The sequence below is a fragment of the Ammospiza nelsoni genome, chromosome 28, assembly GCF_027579445.1.
Source record: "Ammospiza nelsoni isolate bAmmNel1 chromosome 28, bAmmNel1.pri, whole genome shotgun sequence".
Taxonomy (NCBI): Eukaryota; Metazoa; Chordata; class Aves; order Passeriformes; family Passerellidae; genus Ammospiza; species Ammospiza nelsoni.
Genome location: NC_080660.1, coordinates 3,972,416 through 3,994,526, shown reverse-complemented (window position 1 = coordinate 3,994,526; position 22,111 = coordinate 3,972,416). Strand labels below are relative to the sequence as shown.

Sequence of the window (22,111 nt, the reverse complement as noted above, 5' to 3'; positions counted from 1 at the left end):
TCAAGAGAAGACAGGGTCAGGGACTTGGTCACCTCACACTCTGCCTTTTAAGCCAGTTGGGCCACCAAGAGCCCTCTCCACAGGTGGCACTTTTGGTCACACAGCCACTCAGGGGCTGGCTTTGGCAGAGCATCACACTGTCCCCAGTGTGCCATGGCTGACAGACTGATGGACAGACGGGGCCCTATCTCACCGAAAGCAAAGCCTGACCCACCCCTACCACACACAGCTGTTCCAAAATGTCTTCAGACATGAAACTTTTCCTGTCTCTGACAGCCCACCCTGTGCCATGGCCTGATCCTGACTGCCCTGGGAAAAGGGCAAGGCTCCGCAACCCCCGCAGGACTTTCGTGGCATCATCGTGTAGGGGAACATGGCAGAGAAGGGGTTTGGGACAGGGAACAAGAGAATCCAGAGCCTCCTGAAGGCCACTTTGGCCCTCAGAGCAAGGAAGGTCCAGGCCATGCTGAGGGAAATATCTGGGGTTTGTTCCTTGTTGTGGCTTTCCCTGGTAATCGTTCCTTGTGTGACCATTTGGACTCTGAACCTTGTTGCTGTTGCTGTTGGTTTTATTCTCTCTTGTTTCTGTTTCATGAAATTGTTCTTCTCTCAGCCCTTTGGGATCCTTGTGCTTCCACAAGGAGGGAGAGGGGCAGTTTTGGTGACAGCACACAGATGAGTGGGTGCCCATGGGTGGGGACCCCCAGTGCCCCCCAGTTACCCCCAGTGTCACAGCACATTCCCGTAGATGTCACCGGGTTCCTGCAGTCGCCCCTGGGGTCCCCGCAGCTCCACGTAGGTCACCTGGGGATCCTGGAGGGTGGTGGCACGGGGGGACGCTGCGAGAGACACGGGCTGTGGGATCTGGGTGGGGTGACACTCGTGGGTGACGTGTCCCTCTGTGTGTGTCCCCCCTGTACTCACCCCCTGCCCTCTTGGTGACCACGACGTGTGTGTACAGCACCTCTCCCTCCTCTGGGGGGGCCAGGGGATCCGGGGGGGCCCTGAGGGAATAAATGGAATGTGGGGGAGGGAATGCGAGTCTTGGGGATTGGGGTACAATGGAAGACTGTGGTTTGAGCTCCCCACTCACCTTTCTTGGTTCTTCCTGGCAGCTTCAAAGGAAGAAGTGGACAGGTGACTGTGGGGTCCCAGGACCCTGAACCCTCTCAGGATTCCTGAACTCCCATGGAACCCGCAATCATCCCCAAAGACCCCCAGAAATCATGGACCTCTCCAAACCCCCCAGCCAAGTCAGCCTCAAGAACGTGAGGCTGTTCAGGGACAGGAAAACCCATCACCCTCAGGACCCCTGAAAGAACCCCAACATCCATGCAGGACTCTCCAACACCTAACCATACTATACAGGATGCCCAGGCAAGGTCACAATTTTTAGGCTGTGCGTGCTTCCCTATCGCTCCCCAACTCTGGGGGCCTCTACTGCTCCCTGGGACCCCCTGTCCCCCCATTGTCACCCACCCACACGGTGCCTCCGGTGCCAGGTCACAATGACAGCCACAAGCGGGAGCAGGAACAAAAGGGCCCCACCGACCCCTGCAGCCACTGCAAGAAACAGAGTGGGACACATCAGTGTCACCCATCACCCCAGGGGTCCTGCACTCCCTGGTGACCCTGTGTGAACCCACCTGTCACCCAGGGTGAGCCAGTTGTCACCTCCAGGGCCAGCTCAGGGCTGAAGGCCTGGAACACGCGGTGCCCGTCCTGTCCCAGCTGGTTGGTGGCCACACACTGGTAGGTGCCTGAATGTCCCACATCGATGTCCCTGAGCTCCAGGAGGGGACCCCGGGCCACCTGCTGCCCGTTGTGCAGCCAGGTGAAAGTGACAGGGGCTGAGCCCACCTGCACCAAGCATTGCAGGGTCACGTTGTCACCTGCATGTATCTGGTGTGACAGGTGACCAGGGGTGATGGTGGCATTGGCCACAGGCACTGCAGGGACAAAGACAGGGCTGAGGCCACAGGGAGGGGCTGGCACCTGGTATGGGGGTATAGGGACAAGGGGATGGGGGATGTTGGGGATGAGGTCACATCAGGGAGGGGTGAAGGACACAGGAGAGAGGTGGGGGGACCCAAGAAAGGTGTCAGGAAGACCTGGAGGTCTCCTCCAACCTGGAGGCACTTGGGGCGTCTCTGGGGGCTCCCTGTGCCCATCCCCACACTCACTGTGCACTGTGATGTGGATCCAGGCGCTGCTCTTTTGCACGGCCCCACCCTCGGAGCGCACCTGGCAGCTGTAATTCCCTGAGTGGGAGCCCCCCATGGCGGGCACCAGCAGCTGCGGGGACCCCTGAGGGCCCCCCACCACCTGCCCATCCTGGTAGAACACGTGAAGGAGGGGGGCTCGGGGCCGCAGGGGGCTGGGGATGCTGATGCAGCTGAGAGTCAGGGGGGGACCCCACGATGGGCTCGAGGGGACCCTCCAGCACAGGCACTGAGAAGAGCTCTGGATGGGAGAGGGAAGGTGAGGACTGTGACTCTGAGTGTGCTGGGAAGTGGCTTTTTGGGTGTCAGGATATTGGAGTTCCAGCCATGGGGGTTCTCACCGTGCACTGTCACTGTCACTGGTGCTGACTGTGCCCACAATGACATTTTGGAATCCACCAAGCCCCTGCAGCTGTAGTTTCCACTGTGGTGCAGCTGCAGAGGGGACAACAACAGCTTGGTCCCACTACGGGACGCCTCCACCTCCTTGTCTCCATGGAAGAATCGCACCTTGGTGACAGGATAGTCCCGCCAGCGCTGGCAATGCAGTGTCACCGTGTCCCCCTCCAGCAGCTCCCGTGCTGACACCCGCAACTCTAACCGGGCTGCAGGACAGGGGGGTCCTGTCACAACAGGGTCCCGTTTGAATGGGGATCCCCCCATTGGGTCACACCCAGTGTACAAGGGATCCCCAATTCCAACACGGGTTCCCCCACACTGGGATGCTCATGGATGCTCACCTTGCACTGTCACTGTCACCTGCGGTGACTCCTGCAGCCCCCAGAATCCCACCCAGCCCCTGCAGCTGTAGTTGCCGCTTTGGCTCAGCTGCAGGGGGGACAGGGACAGCTTTATACTATCACGGAGTTCCCTCAGTTCCTTCCCTTTGCGGTAGAAGGACACCGAGGTGACCGTGTTGTTCCACCGGCCCCGGCAGCGCAGTGTCAGTGTGTCCCCCTCCAGCAGCACCCACGCCGGCACCTGCAGCACCAGCCAGTCTGGGGGACAGAGGGGTCCTGTCACACCCAATGGATCCAGGATCCCCCCATTATGTCACACCCAGAGCACCAGGGGTCCCCAGTTCTAACATGGGGGTCCCTCTACACTGGGATGCTCTGGGATTTCCCAAGAGCAGGGGATGGGCTCTGGTCACACAGCAGGTGACCCATGGAGCACAGACCACTCAGAGCCCTCAGACAGCCCGTGGGTGCCAGGCTGGAGACACCCAAATCCCCCTCACCATTTGAGACTCTCACGGGAGAACTGAGCCCGGTGCCGGGTCTTTCACACGTGTAGGTGCCAATCTCAGTGACAGTGAAGTGATCGCGCCTTTCCTGCCCCCACCGCTGCCCATCCTTGTACCAGATGGTGGCACCAGCAGTCCCTGAGCCCTGGCAGGTCAGTGTCACCCGGTCCCACAGCACCGCTGGGGTCCAGGGGGGCTCCACCAGGAGCTGGGTGGTCTGGGCACCTGTGGGTGACAGGGGACACCAGCCTGCCAGGGCCACCAGGTAGCTGGGGACAGCGGGGTGGGGCCATGGCATCCCCCGAGGACTCACCAGCGAGGCCGAGGGTCTGGGCTGGAAGGGAGAAGGGACAGGGCTGGGTGGGGGTGGCACTGCAGGGACAGAGGCACAGAGGCATGGGGTTTAGGGGCTGTTGCCAAACAGTCTGAGTGGGGGCACTGGCATGGCACAGATGTCTCAAGGACAGGGACACAGCAGTCAAGCCATGCTCATGCATGGGGCGCCATTCTGGCACAGGTTACCCCTGCCAGCCCCATCCCCACATCCCCATGGCCCTGTGCCCATCGTCGCATTCCAATGGCACCTGGACTCATGGCCCAAGCACATGGTACCGGTCCTGTTGTCCCTGTCCCAACATCTTTGTGTCCCTGTCCCCACAAGTGCTCAAGCTCCAAGGTTCCTTCTGCCACATCCTTGTCCCCACATTTCATCCCCCTGTCCCCACATCTGAGTTCTTTGTTCCTGTTCTGTGTTCCTGTCCCCAAAGCCACCCCATAACTCTGGTCACACTTGGCTCTGCGCTCTGCTGGCATTGGGGACGTCAGGGGACCTCACAGCCCCCTGTGCCCCCTCCCCATCCCCAGGGTGTCAGGCCCATGCCTGGGGCACTCACCCCACAGGAGCAGCACCACCTTCCCGGCCATCCCGGTGTCCCCAGCCATGTGCACTGGCTGTCACTCGCTGCTGTGGCCACCGCTCCCCTGGCTGGCGGCTCTTCGGATGAAGGGGAAGGAAGCGAGGTCATGTCCGTCCCCATGTGTAGGTGGCCCTTGGTGGGGGCAGGGTGGCCACAAGCTGGGGACAGGATGGGGACAAGGCTGGATGGGGCAAGGTGTGATATGGGTTCCCAGGAGGGGGGGGCTTGGTGGGTTTGAGGACGTGGGGATGGGTGTCCTGGGGAATGGAGGTCCTGAGGAGGGGGAATCACTGGGGATGGGGGGGCCAAGGGAATGGGTTGCCCAGGGCTGGGGGGACTCAGGGATGGGAGTCCTGGGGGAACGTGAGCTCCAGGGGTTTGGGGCCATGAGACGGGGACGCTGGGGAATGGGAGTCCCGTGGGAATGGGCGTCCTGGGAGAATCAAGGTCCTGGAGGACAGAGGATTTCGGGGAATGGAAAGAAGTGGAGATGGTTCCTTTGAAATGGGGTGCTGGGCCATGGAGATCCTGGGGAATATCAGTACTGGGATGTGGGTCCCAGTCAAGGTGGGACTTAAGGAATGGGGCGCCCATGGTTGGTTTCCAGGACAATGGGGGCTGCCAGGGATGAGCAGTTTCTGGATGGCCACAGGGGTCTCAGCTCCTTCCCTGAATCCCTCAGATTTTGGGGTGACCGAGGGCCCAGCACTGCCCCTCCTGGGGTACTCCTTTTCTGGGCAGGCATCACATGGGGGTCTTAGGTACCTCTGCTTCTGCGCCCTCCCCTGCCTTTGAATTTTCCTCTCTTTATTTCTCTTTTTTCCTTTTTTTCTTCACTTTTGTGCCATGTCCCCTCAGCCCAGGTTCCTGGCTCAGCAATCCCGGGGAGCACCTGAGCAAGGAAGGGGTTGGGGGCACCCAGGGGAGAGCGAAAATGCGGAGCAGTGGCTTCAGGGAGGGAGGGGGAGATTTTGGGGATGGAGGTGTTGGGCTGTGTCCTCTCTACACTTTCTTTTTCCTGGACAAGAAGGAAGAGGCCATTTGTGCTAAGAGTCAGATGGGAAAAGGGGGAGTTTCTGTCCTGGGGGGCACATCCAGGAGGGTCCTGTCCTGGGGAGATCCTGTCCCAGGGGGTGACACATCCTGGCATGGGGGGGTCCTGTCCCAGGTGGTGGCAGTTCCAGAAATGTCCCTGCACATTCCTGGCCGGGTGCCTGTCCCAGGAGTGGCACATCCTGGGAACCCCTGTCAATGCAAGGGTGGGGCCCAGCCATGGCCCAGCCCCACTGCACAGGGATGGCCATTGCCCAGCCCTGCTCTGGCCAGCCCCAGGTGGCAGCCAGCACCTGAGGGTCCCCCCTGCCCCCTTGGCTTTGATTCTGGCAGCTTTAGAGCTGCTGCAGAGGTGAGAATTCTGTGTGGGCGGAAAGGGCCTGCCTGCGGTTTCCTCTGCCCTTACAGCAGCACAAAAACCCAAAAGGAGCCCAATTGTTGTTGTCTTTGCAGTAGTTATGGGACTCTCTCAGTCCCTTGGGCAAAGGCATGAAATGATCAATTGTTGCATTTCCAGACTGGTTGCGTCACAGCTGCCCCTGCAGAGGGCGGTTTCCAGCCAGCCCTGCTCTGAAAACCATCAAAAACCCTCACAGAGCCACTGCTTGGGCTCTCTTTGTAGTTTGTGCTTCTTGCAGGGCTGAGCAAACCACAGGCAGGCCTTTTCTGCCAACACAGAATTCTCAGCTCTGCTGCAGCTCTAAAGCTGCCAGAATCAAAGCCAAGGGGGCAGGGGGGACCCTCAGGTGCTGGCTGCCCCCTGGGGCTGGCCAAAGCAGGGCTGGGCAATGGCCATCCCTGTGCAGTGGGGCTGGGCCATGGCTGGGCCCCACCCTTGGATGGCCACTGGCTTCAAGGAGCAGGAGTTTGGGAGCTCCTTCCTGCCCGGGGCTCCATTCCCCAGCTGCTCTTGCCGGCTCAGATCCAGCAGGGGACGAGCAAGGATGGAGAAGTCTGGACCCCTCAGAAGCTGCCAAGCTCCAGGACAGGAACCTCTTCCCCAGCCTGTGTCCCCCCTGGGACAGGATCCCCCCGGGACAGGAGCCTCCTGGATGTGCCCCCTAAGGACAGAACCCTCCCCCCCATGTGAGAAAGGTGTCAAATGGCCTTTTCCTTCTTCTGCGGGAGACAGAAAGTGAAAGTGTTGGGGGGTGAAAGCTGCACTCCCCCACCCCCCACAGCCTCCCCAGCCCTCCCTGCAGACCCCTCACCCCTGCTTCCCCCACCCTGGGCTTCCCCCACCCTGGGCTTCCCCCAGCCAGTTCCCTGCTCCAGGTGCCCCCAAGGACCATCAAGGCACGAACTGGGGGGCTGTGAAATTGAGGGGTAAAATGATGGAAATGGAATAAAGAGAGGGAAAAATCACTGGAGGCAGGGGGACACAGACCCAGAGCAGCTCAGAATCTCTCTGGGGTGACCCCCTGGACACCGGCACCGAGTGGTGGTGGTTCTGGCTCTGGGTCACCCCAAAATCTGAAGTACCCAGGGAAGGAGCTGCAACCCACGGGCTCACCCAGCCACTGCCCATCCCTGGCACCCCCATTCCCCCGGGAATGGAAACATCGGACCTCCATTCCTTATGTCCCACTCTCTCTGCAGCCCCCATCCTGGTACTGACATTCCCCAGGATCTCCATGGCCCAGTACCCCATTCCCAAGGAACCCCTTCCCGTTCATTTCATCCCCTGAAATCTTCCTAGAACCCTCCATTCTCCCATCCCATGAACTCAAATGCTTGGAGCCCACATTCCCCTGGGACTCCCATCCCTCAGTCCCTCCAGATATGGAGACGCTCATTCCAATGGCACCCCCATTGCCGGATATTCCCCCTCCTCAGGACCCCATTTACCAGTGACCCCATTCCTGCCTCCCCCAAAACCACCAAGTTCCCCACTCCTGGGAACCCCACGTCCCATTTTGTCCCACCCACCCATGTCCCCAGCCTCTCCCCAGCCTGCCCCCACCAAGGGCCACCAACGCATGAGGGTGAGACCTGACCTCGCTTCCTTCCCCTTCATCCGAAGAGCCGCCAGCCAGGGGAGCGGTGGCCACAGCAGCGAGTGACAGCCAGTGCACATGGCTGGGGACACCGGGATGGCCGGGAAGGTGGCGCTGCTCCTGTGGGGTGAGTGCCCCAGGCACGGGCATGATACCCCAGGGATGGGGAGGGGAGGGGGCACAGGGGGGCTGTGGGGTCTCCTGACGTCCTCAATGCCAGCAGAGCCAGTCCATGTTACCCACAGTGGACCTGGGTAGGGCTGGGGATGTAGGGTGGCTTTGGAGACAGGAAGAGGGGCAGGAATTTGGGGATGGGGATGTGGGGACAGGAATGTGGGGACTGGTACCTTTGGGCTCAGGGAGCTCTGGGGATAGGGACAAGGGAACTGGGATGCAGGGACAAGAACTGTGAGGATATGGCCACGGGGATGGGATCACGTGGAGGGGATCATGAGCTGGTGGAGGTCCCCTGGGTCAGCATGGGCTGTGTCTTTGGTGTCCTTGTGCCCGGGGTGTCCACAGTGTCCCCATGTTCTGCCTCAGCCCAGGGTGGCCTCCATGTCCCTGTTCCCAAGGTGTGTGTGCCACAGGGATGTGGTACACGGGTGGCTGTGACAAAGACATATCCCCTTGCCTGTCCTTACATTTGGGACCACCCACACACTTTCCCACAAGAGCATCTCTCCCCATGAGGACAGTTTGGGGACAGCCACCACACCCTGTACCCCATGTGCCTCTGTCCCAATGGTGACACCCCCACTAAGCCCTGTCCCTTCTCCCTTCCAGCCCAGACCCTCGGCCTCACTGGTGAGTCCTCGGGGGATGCCATGGCCCCATCCCGCTGTCCCCAGCCCCACACTGGCCCTGGCAGGCTGGTGTCCCCTGTCACCCACAGGTGCCCAGACCACCCAGCTCCTGGTGCAGCCCCCCTGGAGGCCAGCGGTGCTGTGGGACCGGGTGACACTGACCTGCCAGGGCTCGGGGACTGCCGGTGCCACCACCTGGTACAAGGTCGGGCAGCGTTGGTGGCAGGAGGGACACAACCGCCTCATTGTCACCGAGAGTGGCACCTACACGTGACAGACTCGGCACTGGGCGCAGCCCCACCTTGACAGTCTTAGATGGTGAGGGGAGACCTTGAATGATCATGGGGGCCCCAGAGCAGTCAGGGTGGGCTCCAGTCCGTGGATGGCCTCACACCCCTCGTGTGACAAGAGCCTGTGCCCTGCACACAGGGACATCCCAGTGCACCCCGGAGCACCCCAGAGCACCCGCATGTCCCCATGCTATGGGCACCCACCCCAGACCAGTCTCATCAGTGAGATGTGACCTTCCTGTCCCACAGGCCAGCTAGTGCTGCAGGTGCCAGCGTGGGCACTGCTGGAGGGGGACACCTTGACACTGCGCTGCCGGTGCCGGCAGGACAACCATCTCACCAGGGTGCGATTTTACCGTGAGGAGAACGATGTCAGGGGGTCCCTCAGGAGGACTGCACTGTTCCTGTCCCCCTGCAGCTGCACCACCTCACCTGCAGCGGCCACTACCGATGTGAGGGCTTGGTGGGGTCCTGGCAGTCACGGTCAGCACCAGTGACAGTGCATGGTGAGCACCCACACGGCTGGAACTCCAATATCTTGACAACCCCAAAGCCACTTCCCAGTGCACTCAGACTCTCCTCTCCTTCCCAAAGCTCTTTTCTCTGCCGGTGCTGGAGGGTCCCTGTGAGCTCACTGAGGGGTCCCCCCTGACTCTCAGGTGCCTCAGCACCCCCAGCCCCTGCAGCCCCGAGCCCCCCTCCTGCACGTGTTCTACCGGGATGGGCAGGTGGTGGGGGGCCCCCAGGGGTCCCCGCAGCTGCTGCTGCCCACTGTGGGGGTCTCCCACTCAGGGAATTATGGCTGTGAGGTGCACTCCCAGGGGGGTTCCATGCAGAAGAGCAGCAACTGCCTCCTTGTCATGGTGTGCAGTGAGTGTGGGGATTGGCACGGGGAGCCCCCACAGATGCCTCGGGTCCCCCACACTGCCTGGCACTCCCCAGACTTTCCTGACGCCTGCTCTGGGGTACCCAACCTTTTCCAGATCCCCCCCAGGCTCCCCCCATCCTCTCTCGGGTGTCTCCCCGGGACCCCCAGCCCGTACATGGGTACCCTCATCCTTCCCTGGTGCATTTTCTGTGTCCTGCCATCGCTGCCCCAGGTTGCTCCTTAGGTTCCCCCATTCCTGGCTTGTGTTTCCCTCCATCCTTCATTGGGTCCCCTCCCCCATCCCTGGGTACCTCCACCCCTCTCTCAGGTCTCTGCACATTGCCCAAGTCTCACCATCCCCTCCCATGGTCCCCGTAACCTTCCTGGTGTTGCCCACCTCCCTCTCCAGGTGTTCCCTCCCTGACCCCCTTATCATCTCTCGGGGTTCCTAAGTCCCCCTCCCCAATCTCTGCACCCCCTCTCCCTCACTGGAATTCCCCTGCCCCTCCTTGACACCCCCCCCGGGTCCCTCACTGTCCCCTGGTGTCCCACTCTCCCGCGGGGGTCCCGCCCTCGGGGGTGTCCCTGTCAGTGCAGCCCCCCGGGGGACAGGTGGCACTCGGGGACCGCCTGGTGCTGAACTGCACAGTGCCTGTGGGGACAGGTCCCCTGTCCTTCTCCTGGCACCGGGAGGGCTCGGGGGCACTGCTAGGCACCAGCTCCCGCCTGGAGCTGCGCCACGTTGGGGACAATGACAGCGGTGTCACCGGCCAGTACCGGTGCCGGGTCAGTGTTGGGAACGGCGTGGCCGAGAGTGACCCCCTGAATGTCACCGTCCTGGGTGAGCAGGACCCTCGGGCTGGGGATGACCCCACCCACGGCTCCCCCATCCCACCTCGCCTGGTGCCAGCCCTATCTGTGTCCCCACAGTGCCCGTGGCCAATGCCACCATCAGCCATCATCCCCTGTCAGACCAGGTGCGTGCAGGTGACAACGTGACCCTGTGCTGCTCAGTGCAGGTGGGCTCAACCCCTGTCACCTTCACCTGGCTGCACAACAGGCAGGAGGTGGCCCGGAGTCCCCTCCTGGAGCTCGGGGACATCAATGTGGAACATTCGGGCACCTACCAGTGCATGGCCACCAACCAGCTGGGACAGGACGGGCACCGCGTGTTCCAGGCACTCAGCCCTGAGCTGGCCCTGGAGGTGACACCTGGCTCATCCTGGGAGGAATCAGGAATTACAGGTGGGGTCACACAGGGTCACCAGGGGTTCAGGACCCCCAGGGTTTAGGTGACTCCGATGTGTCCCCTCTGTCCCCAGCAGTTGCTGTGAATGTCGGCAGGACCCTCCTGTTCCTCCACCTGCTCATGGCTGTCATCGGGGGCTGTCACTGGTGGCACAACAGGGGTGGGTGACAATAGGGGGGGATGGGGGTCCTGGAGTGAGGGGGAGACCCCAGAGTGGGGTCAGAGATCAGCAGCACCCAGGGCCCCTGAGCTGGGGGACACTGAGCCTGCAGTGACCTCAGCTGGAGGTCCTGAGGGATTTGGGGGGAATTTGGAGGGTCTTGGTTGGGCTCCAGGGCCTTCCCTGAGTGGGCTTTAAGGAACATTAGCATGGCACAGGGAGATCCTGGAGGGTTTGTGGAGGTCCTGGAGGGATGTGCAGGAATGTTGGGGGATCTTTCTGGGGATGTGGGGGAGTTTGGGGGTGCCCCTCCCTGCCAGACTTGGGGTTCTGGGGACTCAGAGGGTTGGGGGCATCAGGGGAGTTGGGGGCACTGTGGTGGTGCAGAAGTTCTGGGGGGGTTCAGGGGTGCTCAGAGTGTCTGGGGGGAATCAGGGGTCCATTGGGATTCGGGGATGCAGTGGGGATTTAGGGGTCCAGTCGGTGGTTGGAGCTGCCAAGGTCCCAGGAAGGTTCAGGGGTCCTGGGGTCCCCATGGTCACCCCTTCCCCTTTCCCTTCCAGCTGCCAGGAAGCTGCAGGACAGGTGAGTGGAGAGCTCAGGCTGGGACTCCCCTTTCCCCCTCCCCCGACACCACCCAGACCCCCCTTATCCCCACAGGAACCCCCCATAGAGGAGGGGGCTGTGCTCAACACCCACATCATGGGCACTGAGTGGGCAGAGGGTGAGTACAGGGGGGGACAGGGACACATCACCAACATGTGTTACCCCCACCCAGGTCCCCACAACCGGTGTCACTCTCAGGGTACCAATGGGTGTCCCCCAGCCCTGCCCCACCTCGAGATCCACAAGTGACCAACACAGAGCTGTCGGGACCCCATGGGGGACAGCGGGACCCCCGTGACTACGATGACGTGCTGTGACTCTGGGGTGCATGGGGGTACTCGGGGGCATTGATTCCCCTCAGGGGTCTCTTCTTCTGCTTCACAGCACCCCACAGGGCTCCTCATTCCCCCTACCAGTGCTGGGGGAGAACACGACATTTTTCCCTCTTATTGTACTCAAAATTCATTTTTTTGGTCAAACTGCGTGAGAAACAAGGCTCACTATTTAAAATTTGTAAATGTTTAATAAGGGATAAAAGGAACAGTAAACAGCCTGCTGGGTGCTTGGAAACTGCCAGAGGACCATGGATAACTACAGCAATTCTCTTTACATAGCTTTGCAATGTATTGGTGAAATACATACTCAGGAGGATTACACAAATTCAAATTCCTTCCAGTTCAAATGTTCTGTGAATTCTTTTGCTTGGTTTGACCCTTGATTCATTTTCATAAAGTACATGTCATCCTGCAGATTAAATTTATATATTTTATGTCCTCACAAGGCCCCCCTGTTCTGTGGTTTGACAGTTCTTGATAACTGAACGGTCAGTGGTAAATTCCTCTTTACATTCTCTCTTTTGATGTTTATTTACCTGCTACTTTTCAACGTGTTGCTATCATACAGATGAGATACTCCACCAGTACATTAAATCACCATTAGCTATTTCACAAAATTATTTTACTTATTCTCATCATTGTCACTTAGTTACGCAAATAAAGGCTTTAGCTACTTCTGCAACAGTTAATGTTGTAACACACAGCTCATTGTCTCTATCTTGATCTTTTGGGAGAGCCTAAATTATAATATGTTTATCACACTAAAAAATATGTTCTACACAGGGATTACAGTAAAAAGGCAAACAAACTGTAGTGTATCAAAAGCAGTTAAGAACTGATTACAAACTATATTACATTAAAATATTTTGGAAAAACCAATATAATAGTGAAAGCCAATGACTACAAAGTTATTCATAATAGGGGGAAGGAGTATTGAAGGGTTTATTTGACCTATCCTTATCTTGCTCTGATTCTGTCAGCAATAAATTCAATTCATATCTCTAAATCATAAGCAGTTTTAACTGTGACAGGATCTGATGAGTGATCTCTCCTGGTCCTTGTTTCAACCCAGGAACCCTTTGCTCAATTTTCTCTCCCCACCCAGGTGTGGAGGGCAGTGAGAGAGTGGCTGTGGTGGGTGCGGGGCATGCGGCCACTGTCCATGCACGGCAAGGCAGGGAGGAGGAGGAGGGTCCAGGTCAGGTTGTTGAGCAGATTGATGTGGCATTTGCAGTAATTCTGGGGCTCTCTCAGTCCCTTGGGCACAGGCACAAAATGATCAATTGCTGCATTTCCAGACTGGTTCCCTTTCAGCTGCCCCTGCAGGGGGAGTTTCCAGCCAGCCCTGCTCTGAAAACCATCAAAGGCCCTCACAGAGCCACTGCTTGGGCTCCTTTTGGGTTTTGTGCTTCTTGCAGGGCTGTGCGAACCACAGGCAGGCCTTTTCCACCCACAGAATTCTCACCTCTGCAGCAGCTCTAAAGCTGCAGAATCAAAGCCAAGGGGGCAGGGGGGACCCTCAGGTGCTGGCTGCCACCTGGGGCTGGGCAGAGCAGGGCTGGGCAATGGCCATCCCTGTGCAGTGGGGCTGGGCCATGGCTGGGCCCCAGCCTTGCATTGACAGGGGTCCCCAGGGTGTGCCACCCCTGGGACAGGCACTCAGCCAGGAATGTGCAGGGACATTTCTAGAAGTGCCACCCATGGGGACAGGACCCCCTATGCCAGGATGTGTCACCCCTGGGTCAGGATCCTCCCAGGAAAGGAGCCCCTGGATGTGCTACCCTAGGACAGAACCCCCCACTTTCACATCTGAAATTGAGCACCAACGGCCTCTTCTTTCTTGGCCAGGAAAAGGAAAGTGAAAGTGTTGAGGAGGCATTGCCCAACACCTCCATCACCCACAGCCTCCCCACCCATCCCTGCATTCCCCACTCCCCATTTTACGTCCCCCCTGGTCCCTCCAACCCCTTCCCTGCTCAGGTGCTCCCTCAGATTGCTAAGTCAGGAATGGGGGTGAGGAGACATGGTACAAAAGTGAGGAAAATAAGCAACAAAGAGAAATAAAGAGAGGAAAAATTCAAGGATGGGGGAGGGCACAGAGGTAGAGCTATCCAGGACCCCCATGTGTTTCTGACCAGGGAATGAGCACCCCAGGCTGGCTTTGCTAGGCTGTTGGTCACCCAAAATCTGAAGTACCCAGGGAAGGAGCTGAGATCCCTGTGTCCATTGCGCCACTGCCCATCCCTGGTACCCCCATTCACCTGGCAACCCAACCATGGGACCCCCATGGCCTTGGTCTCTCCTCCCTGGGGACCCCCATCCCAGGACTGCCCTTGCCCAGCACCACCATTGCCTTGATCCCATCCCATGGGCTGCTTCTTCCCCTAGAACCCCTGTTCCTGAGGGTCCCCATTTTCCCCCAGCACCCCCAACCCTGCAACGCACATGCCATTACCCCAAATCCCTGGGGACCATGTTCTTACAGCACCCCCATCCCTGAATCCCCCCAGGCATGGAGACCCCAATTCCCCTGGACCCCCATTCTCCTGGACACCCATCCTTGGTTCCCACATCCCCTGAGCCCCCCACTCCTGGAAGCACCATCCCCCACCCTGTCCCCATCCTGTCCTCATCCTGCCCACAGCCTGTGCCCGGCTTGTGGCCACCCTGCCCCCACCAAGGGCCACCTACACGTGGGGACAAGATGTGACCTCGCTTCCTTCCCCTTCATCCGAAGAGCCGCCAGCCAGGGGAGCGGTGGCCACAGCAGCGAGTGACAGCCAGTGCACATGGCTGGGGACACCGGGATGGCCGAGAAGGTGGCGCTGCTCCTGTGGGGTGAGTGCCCTGGGCACGGGCCTGACACCCCAGGGATGGGGAGGGGAGGGGGCACAGGGGGTCTGTAAGGTCCCCTGAGGTCCCCAATGCCAGCAGAGCCAGTCCATGTTACCCACAGTGGACCTTGGTGGGACTGGGGATGTAGGATGGCTTTGGGGACAGGAAGAGGGGGCAGGAATTTGGGGATGGGGATGTGAGGACAGGAATGTGGGGACTGGCACCTTTGGGCACAGGTAGCTCTGGACATAGGGACAAGGGAACTGGGATGCAGGGACAGAAGGGGACAAGAACAGTGAGGATGTGGCCATGGGGATGAGATCATGGGGATGGGATCATGAGCTGGTGGGGGTGACCTGGGCCAGCATGGGCTGTGTCTGTGGTGTCCTCATGCCCGGGGTGTTCTCAGTGTCCCCATGTTCTGCCTCAGCCCAGGGTGGCCTCCATGTCCCTGTTCCCAAGGTGTCTGTGCCACATGGATGTGGTGCACGGGTGGCTGTGACACAGACATGTCCCCCTGCCTGTCCAGACTTTTGGGGACCACCCACACACTTTCCCACAAGAGCATCTGTCCCCATGAGGACAGTTTGGGGACAGCCACCACACCCTGTACCCCATGTGCCTCTGTCCCCATGGTGACACCCCCACTGAGCCCTGTCCCTTCTCCCTTCCAGCCCAGACCCTCGGCCTCGCTGGTGAGTCCTTGGGGGATGCCATGGCACCACCCTGCTGTGCCCAGCTCCATCGTCGCCCGGGCAGGCTGGTGTCCCCTGTCACCCGTAGGTGTCCAGACCACCCAGCTCGTGGTGGAGCCCCCCTGGATGCCAGCAGTGCTGTGGGACCGGGTGACACTGACCTGCCAGGGCTCGGGGACTGCTGGTGCCACCACCTGGTACAAGGACAGGCAGCGCTGGTGGCAGGAGGGACAGGACCGCCTCACTGTCGCCGAGAGTGACACCTACTGGTGTGACAGACCCGGCACTGGGCGCAGCCCCACCTTGACAGTCTTAGATGGTGAGGGGAGACCTTGAATGATCATGGGGGCCCCAGAGCGGTCAGGGTTGGCTCCACTCCGTAGGTGGCCTCACACCCCTCGTGTGACAAGAGCCTGTGCCCTGCACACAGGGACATCCCAGTGCATCCCAGAGCACCCCAGTGCACCCACATATCCCCGGTGCTATGGGCACCCACCTCAGACCAGTCTCATCAGTGAGATGTGACCTTCCTGTCCCACAGACCCACTGGTGCTGCAGGTGCCAGCGCGGGCACTGCTTGAGGGGGACACCTTGACACTGCGCTGCTGGTGCCGGCAGGACAACCGTCTCACCAGGGTGCGATTTTACCGGAAGGAGAAGGATCTCGGGAGTTCCCTCAGGTGGACCAAGGTGTCCCTTTCACCTCTGCAGCTGCACCACAGCGTCTGCTACCAATGTGATGGCGTGGTAGGGTCTTGGCAGTCACGGTCAGCACCAGTGACAGTGCATGGTGAGCACCCACACGGCTGGAACCCCAATATCTTGAAAACCCCAAAGCCACTTCCCAGTGCACTCAGACTCACAGTCCTCACCTCTCCTCTCCTGCCCTGAGCTCTTCTCGGTTGCTTGAGGTCCCCGTGAGCTCACTGAGGGCTCGCCCCTGACTCTCAGGTGCCTCAGCAGCCCCAGTCCCCTGCGGCCCCAAGCCCCCCTCCTGCACGTGTTCTACCGGGATGGGCAGGTGGTGGGGGTCCACAGGGGTCCCTGCAGCTGCTGGTGCCCTCCCTGGGGGTCTCCCCCTCGGGGAATTTCAGCTGTGAGGTGCACTCCCAGAAGGGGTCAGTGCAGAAGAGCAGCAACCGGCTCCTCATCATGGTGAGCAGTGAGTGTGGGGATGGGCACGGAGAACCCCACAGATGCCTTGGGTCCCCCACAGTGCCTGGCATCTCCCAGCCCTCCCTGACGCCTGCTCTGGGGCACCCAACCTTTTCCAGATCCCTCTCTGCCCCCCCCATCCTTTCTCGGGTGTCTCCCTGGGACCCTTAGCCTGTACATGGGTACCCTCATCCTTCCCTGGTGCATTTTCTGTGTTTGCCATCGCTGCCCCGGGTTGCTCCTTAGGTTCCCCCATTCCTGGCTTGTGTTTCCCTCCATCCTTCGTTGGGTCCCCTTCCTCATCCCTGGGTCCTTCCACCCCTCTCTCAGGTCTCTGCACATTGCCCAAGTCTCACCATCCCCTCCCATGGTCCCCGTACCCTTCCTGGTGTTGCCCACCTCCCTCTCCAGGTGTTCCCTCCCTGACCCCCTTATCATCTCTCGGGGTTCCTTTCTATGCACCCCCTCCCCCTCACTGGAATTCCCCTGCCCCTCCTTGACACCCCCCTGGGTCCCTCACTGTCCCCTGCTGTCCCACTCTCATGCAGGGGTCCCGCCCTTGGGGGTGTCCCTGTTGGTGGAGCCCCCTGGGGGACAGGTTGCACTTGGGGACCACCTGGTGCTGAGCTGTGCGGTGGCCGTGGGGACAGGTCCTCTGACCTTCTCCTGGCACCGGGAGGGCTCAGGGGCACTGCTGGGAACCGGCCCCCGCCTGGAGCTGCACCACGTTGGGGACAATGACAGCGGCCGGTACAGGTGCCGGGTCAGTGATGGGAACAGCGTGGCCGAGAGTGACACCCTGAATGTCACCGTCCTGGGTGAGTGGGACCCTCGGGCTGGGGGTGACCCCACCCACAGCAACCCCATTCCACCTCACCAGGTGCCAGCACCGTCTCTTTCCCCGCAGTGCCCGCGGCCAATGCCACCATCAGCCCCGGTCCCCTGTCACACCAGATGCGTGCGGGTGACAATATGACCCTGCACTGCTCAGTGCAGGTGGGCTTAGCCCCTGTCACCTTCACCTGGCTGCACAACGGGCAGGAGGTGGCCCGCGGGCCCCTCCTGGAGCTCAGGGCCATCCGTATGGGACATTCGGGCACCTACCAGTGCGTGGCCACCAGCCAGCTGGGACAGGAAGGGCACCGCGTGTTCCTGGCACTCAGCCCTGAGCTGGCCCTGGGTCACAGGTAGGGTCACACAGGGTTGCTGGGGGGTTCTGGGCGCCTGTATTTCAGGGTGACTCCAATGTATCCCCTCTGTCACCAGCAATGGCTGTGAATGTCAGCAGGACCCTCCTGTTCCAGCTCCTGGCTGTCATCGGGTGCTGTCACCGGGTGCTGTCACTTGTGGTACCACCAGGGTGGGTGACAATGGAGTAAGATGAGGTCCTAGAGGAACTGGAGGGAAGCCCCACACACTGGGGGGGCTGTTGGGGCATCACCCAAAGCCCCTGACCTAGAGGAAGCTGAGCCCCCAGTGACCTTTGCTTAGGGTGCTCACAGCTTTGGGGGCCTTTTGGAAGGTCCTGGGCGGTGCCAGGAAGGGCCTTGAGGAATATTGGGGTGTCACTAGGATCTCCTGGGAGCTTTTAGGCAGGTGTTGGAGAGTTGTGCAGGGATGTTGAGAGCTCTTCAGGGATTCTCGAGCAGTTTGGAGGCTTCCCTGCATTCCATTCTTGGGGTTCCTTGAGGCTTGAGGGGTGCTCAGGGGTTCAGGGTTCCTGGGGAGGGGGTTGGAGTACCTGGGTGGCTCAGGTGTCCTGGGGCTCCTCAGGCGTGCTTTGGGGTGCCAAGACCTGGCAGTCCAGTAGAAATCTGGTGGAGTGTCTGGTGGAGGCTCAGGGCTCCAGTGGGCATTTAAAGGTCGCCGGTGGGGTAGGGGCCCAGGACACCCCATGATCACCCCATCCTCATTTTCTTGCAGCTCTCAGGAAATCCCAGGACAGGTGAGTGGGGAGTTCCGGCCATGGATGTTCCCTGATCCCCTCCCCAGACACCCCTCAGACCCCCCCTTATCCCCACAGGGCCCCCTTATCCTCTGCAGGTGGGGGAGGGGCTGGACATGAGGGGGCGGGGAGTGAGTATGGGGGATGGGTGGGGACATGGGCATGTCATCCATGGATGTCACCCCAAGCCAGGTGTCTCTTACTGTCCCCCCCAAGGACCCCCAGGTGACCCACGCAGAGCTGCCAGAACTAGATAGGCGACTGCAGGACACCAGTGACATCCATGGGAACGTGCTGTGACAATGTGGGACACTGGGAGTCCCTGTCCCATGGCTCCCGTTTTGGCCCATCCTGCCTGGGGTGATGACCATGAGTCAGGGGGGGCTGCACAGGGCACCCAGTGCTCCCCTTTCCCCATCCCAGTGCTCCCAGTACACCCATGGCTTGCCAGGCTCCTCCCAGTGCCAGGGGACACAGGACCCATTTCCTTCTTATTTAGTCCAAAATGCAGCTGTTTGGTTAAACTGGCAGCGATGGTGTTTGTTCAGCTTAGTGGGGCTTTAGGAATGGGATTCTCCAGTTCTGGATTGCCACTAAAACCCAGGGGCTGCTGCCCCTTTCCCTACCGCTCCCCATGGAGGCACAAAGATCCAAAAAGTCTGGCAATTCCTGAATCAGCAATGAAAGAACAAAACCAACAGCAACAAGGTTCAGACTCAAAATTGTCACACAAGGAACGATTTCCAGGGAAAGCCACCAACAAAGAACAATCCCCGAACACATCCCCCGCATCACGTTTCCTCCACCAGAGGAATCTGGCAGAGCCCTGGACCTTCCTTGCTCTGATGGCCAAAGTGGCCTTCAGGAGGCTCTGGATTCTCTTGTCCCCTGTCCCAAACCCCTCCTCTGCCATGTTCCCCACACCAGGATCTCACAAAGGCACTGAGGAGGTTCCTGAGCCTCCCCCTTTCCCGGGCAGTCAGAATCAGGACATGGCACAGGGTGAGGCGTCAAAGACAGGAAAAATTTGAAGTCTGGAGACATTTTGGAAAAGCTGTGTGTGGCAGAGGTGGGCCGGACCTGGCTTTTGCTGAGACAGGGCCCCAAATGTCCATCATCTGTCAGCCATGGCACGCTGGGGACAGTGTGACGCTCTGCCCAAGTCAGGTCCTGAGTAACCAGGTGACCAGAAGTGCCAGCTTGGGAGAGGGCCCTTGGTGACCCAACTGGCTTAAAAGGCAGAGCATGAGGTAGCCAAGTCCCTGGCCCTATCTGCTCATGGGGTGCCTGTCCCCTCCACGCTGGAACCCAGAAGTTGGCAACTCATTTAAATGAGAAATATCTGCCAAGGAAACTGGGAAAATTCCTGGAATGGAAAGAAACCCATCTCAGAAATCTTTTTTAATTTCAAAAATGATCTGGCTTCCAGGCCAAAGTGTAGGAAAAGGAATAACACCTCTTTGCTGGGAAATTGATAAACCAGAACAGAACAAACAACACAAACCCAGAACTTTCCCTCCCGCTCAGCGCTGTTGGTTTTTGTGGCAGTTCTAACCGCAGCCAGCAGGGGGCGCTGCAGGGAGCACTCCCGGCCACCACAACAACATCAGCCACTCCACAATACTTTTCACGATCTGAACAACATCGCAATATTTAATCAACAGTATAATCAATAATGTAATATCAATTCATATAATATCCAGTGAAAGTCAACTTCCATTAACTTGTTTCTGTCAATATATACCAGTAAAGAACTGTTATTAGTGTTCCCACCTAAAAGCCCTGTAATTTCAAAGTTATAATAGTTCAGAGAGAAGGGGGTCGTATATTCCACTCCAAGGGAGGTTCCCACCGTGTTCAGCTTCCTTGACAGAGCTGAATAAAGAAACACCATTTCTGCCAGTTTAACCAAAGAGATGCATTTTTGTCCCAGGAGCAGGGAACCAGGTCCTGTGCCCCCTTGGAACTGGGATGGGCACGAGTAAGCCACCTCATTGGGAGCACTGGGATGGGGACTGCAGAGCCACTAAGCACACTGGGGTTAAGAGAATCAAATCTGATTTTGATTTATGTCTCAACATATGCTACACATGAGGTGAAAAATGACTCTGTGGGTTGTACATGTGCTGGGAACCCTGTCCCTGGCAAGGCTTCACACAACCGAGAATCAGGGGAGAGAATGCATCAGTGATCGGGATGTGAGTGACCCTCACTGGCTAGTGGGACATATGCCCGAGGAAAAATATCTATGAAAAAACGCCCGGGAAATCAGGCTGTGGGAGGATACTTTGCCAATAAAAGCAGATAACTGAGAAAACACGAGTGTTTTGCTTTAGGTTTCATACAGGGGTCAGGGGCTCACTCAGAGGGTCAGTTTGGCCGTCCTCCACTGTGGGATTCACATTATTTGAACCTGAGAGAAGCAGCGGGAGAGGCAAAGAATGATCCAAACAATTCTTATCTCATTTTCAGCTCCTGTGTTGTTCACACGTGGAATGCATTGTGGAAGATTGTTTACCTGAAGGGAATTGGTGATTGGATTCTGATGTGAGAGTTTTGATTCACTGACCATTTGAATCCAGGTGTGTGTGTGTGGGGACTGTGGGCTGACAGTCATGAGATTGTGTGCAGTGGAGTGCAGCTGAGTGCTTGGCAGATTCAGTTTAGATGTAATGTTATCTAATATAGAATAATATAGTATAATAAAATACTTAATAACCCTTCTGATAAGATGGGGTCAGATGCATCATTCCTCCTGGACATCTGGTAAAAATATCATCGACAATCCCCTCCCTTGCCTTTTCTTTCAATGGTCCTTCTCCCCTGCCTCTATCCATTCTTTCCTGCTTTGCTGCTTCCATGAGGCAGCTCATTCCTGCTCATCCTGGACGTTCCTTCATTGCTTCCCTGATGGAGCAGATGCTGCCTGTACCCACCCGCCGCCTCTGCTGCATTTCCCATGCTGCCCACAGCACCGAGCCTGCTGCACCTGCCCACCGCAGCCGCGGCCCGCGGCAGCCAGCCCAGAGCCATCAGTGCCGCAGCACCAGCCCGCAGCCGGCCCGCAGCAGCCAGCCTGCAGCCATCGCTCGCCCATGCCAGAGACACGCAGGTGTCGTCCTTGGAAATCATGCCCAGCCACTCACAAAAGCCATGTGGGCTCGCCCTGGCTTGCAGCACACACACTCCATCTGCCGAGCTGATGGTCACAGAGCGCCCGGGATTCTTGAGGTAACGCTGTCCCTGTCTTCTGTTTCTCTCTCTATCCTTTTTCCTTTCTACTCTCTTCTCTCCCCCTTCGATAATAACCCTTACCATCCTTTATCAATAAACAGTTCTCAGATATAATGTTGCCACTTTTTTGCTTCATTTCCATCTGAGAAACCCTTCAGCAAGAATCCTCCCCAACTCCCCCTTTTCCAGTGGGATGGGACAGGGGTAGAGGGAGGCAGAATGGGGAAGGCCTGGGTGTACTGCAAGCACTGTGGGGAGAGAATGGGGCAGTCCCTGAGGGTACTTGGGCACTTGGATGGGGCTGGGTAGCCCCTGCAGGTACGAGCAAAGGGATGGGGGAGCCCTTGGGGGTACTGGGAGCGGAAATGGGGAGCACAGGGTGCCCTGTGTAGCCTCCCCCTGGGCCATGACCACCTCCCTTGGAAGGATGGGCAACCACAGGAGCCATGGAGGGAGCACCCCCCATGTCACCAGGTGCCTCCTACTTCCCAGAGCATC

General features: G+C 58.8%; 1 protein-coding gene and 1 pseudogene across 1 annotated transcript; one reads left to right on the top strand and one right to left on the bottom strand.

Moving 5' to 3' along the window:
* Positions 1-729: 729 nt before the first annotated feature.
* LOC132084832 (Fc receptor-like protein 4) lies at positions 730-3,965 on the bottom strand. Its single transcript, XM_059490083.1, has 12 exons — positions 3,891-3,965; positions 3,782-3,802; positions 3,479-3,676; positions 2,963-3,050; positions 2,564-2,827; positions 2,420-2,463; positions 2,184-2,334; positions 1,647-1,949; positions 1,480-1,563; positions 1,094-1,115; positions 925-1,004; positions 730-839 (listed from the first exon to the last, which is right to left on the bottom strand). Exons 1-12 carry the CDS (start codon positions 3,963-3,965, stop codon positions 730-732), a joined length of 1,440 nt encoding a protein of 479 aa, XP_059346066.1.
* Positions 3,966-7,531: 3,566 nt separating this feature from the next.
* LOC132084831 (uncharacterized) lies at positions 7,532-18,679 on the top strand (annotated as a pseudogene).
* Positions 18,680-22,111: the final 3,432 nt, after the last annotated feature.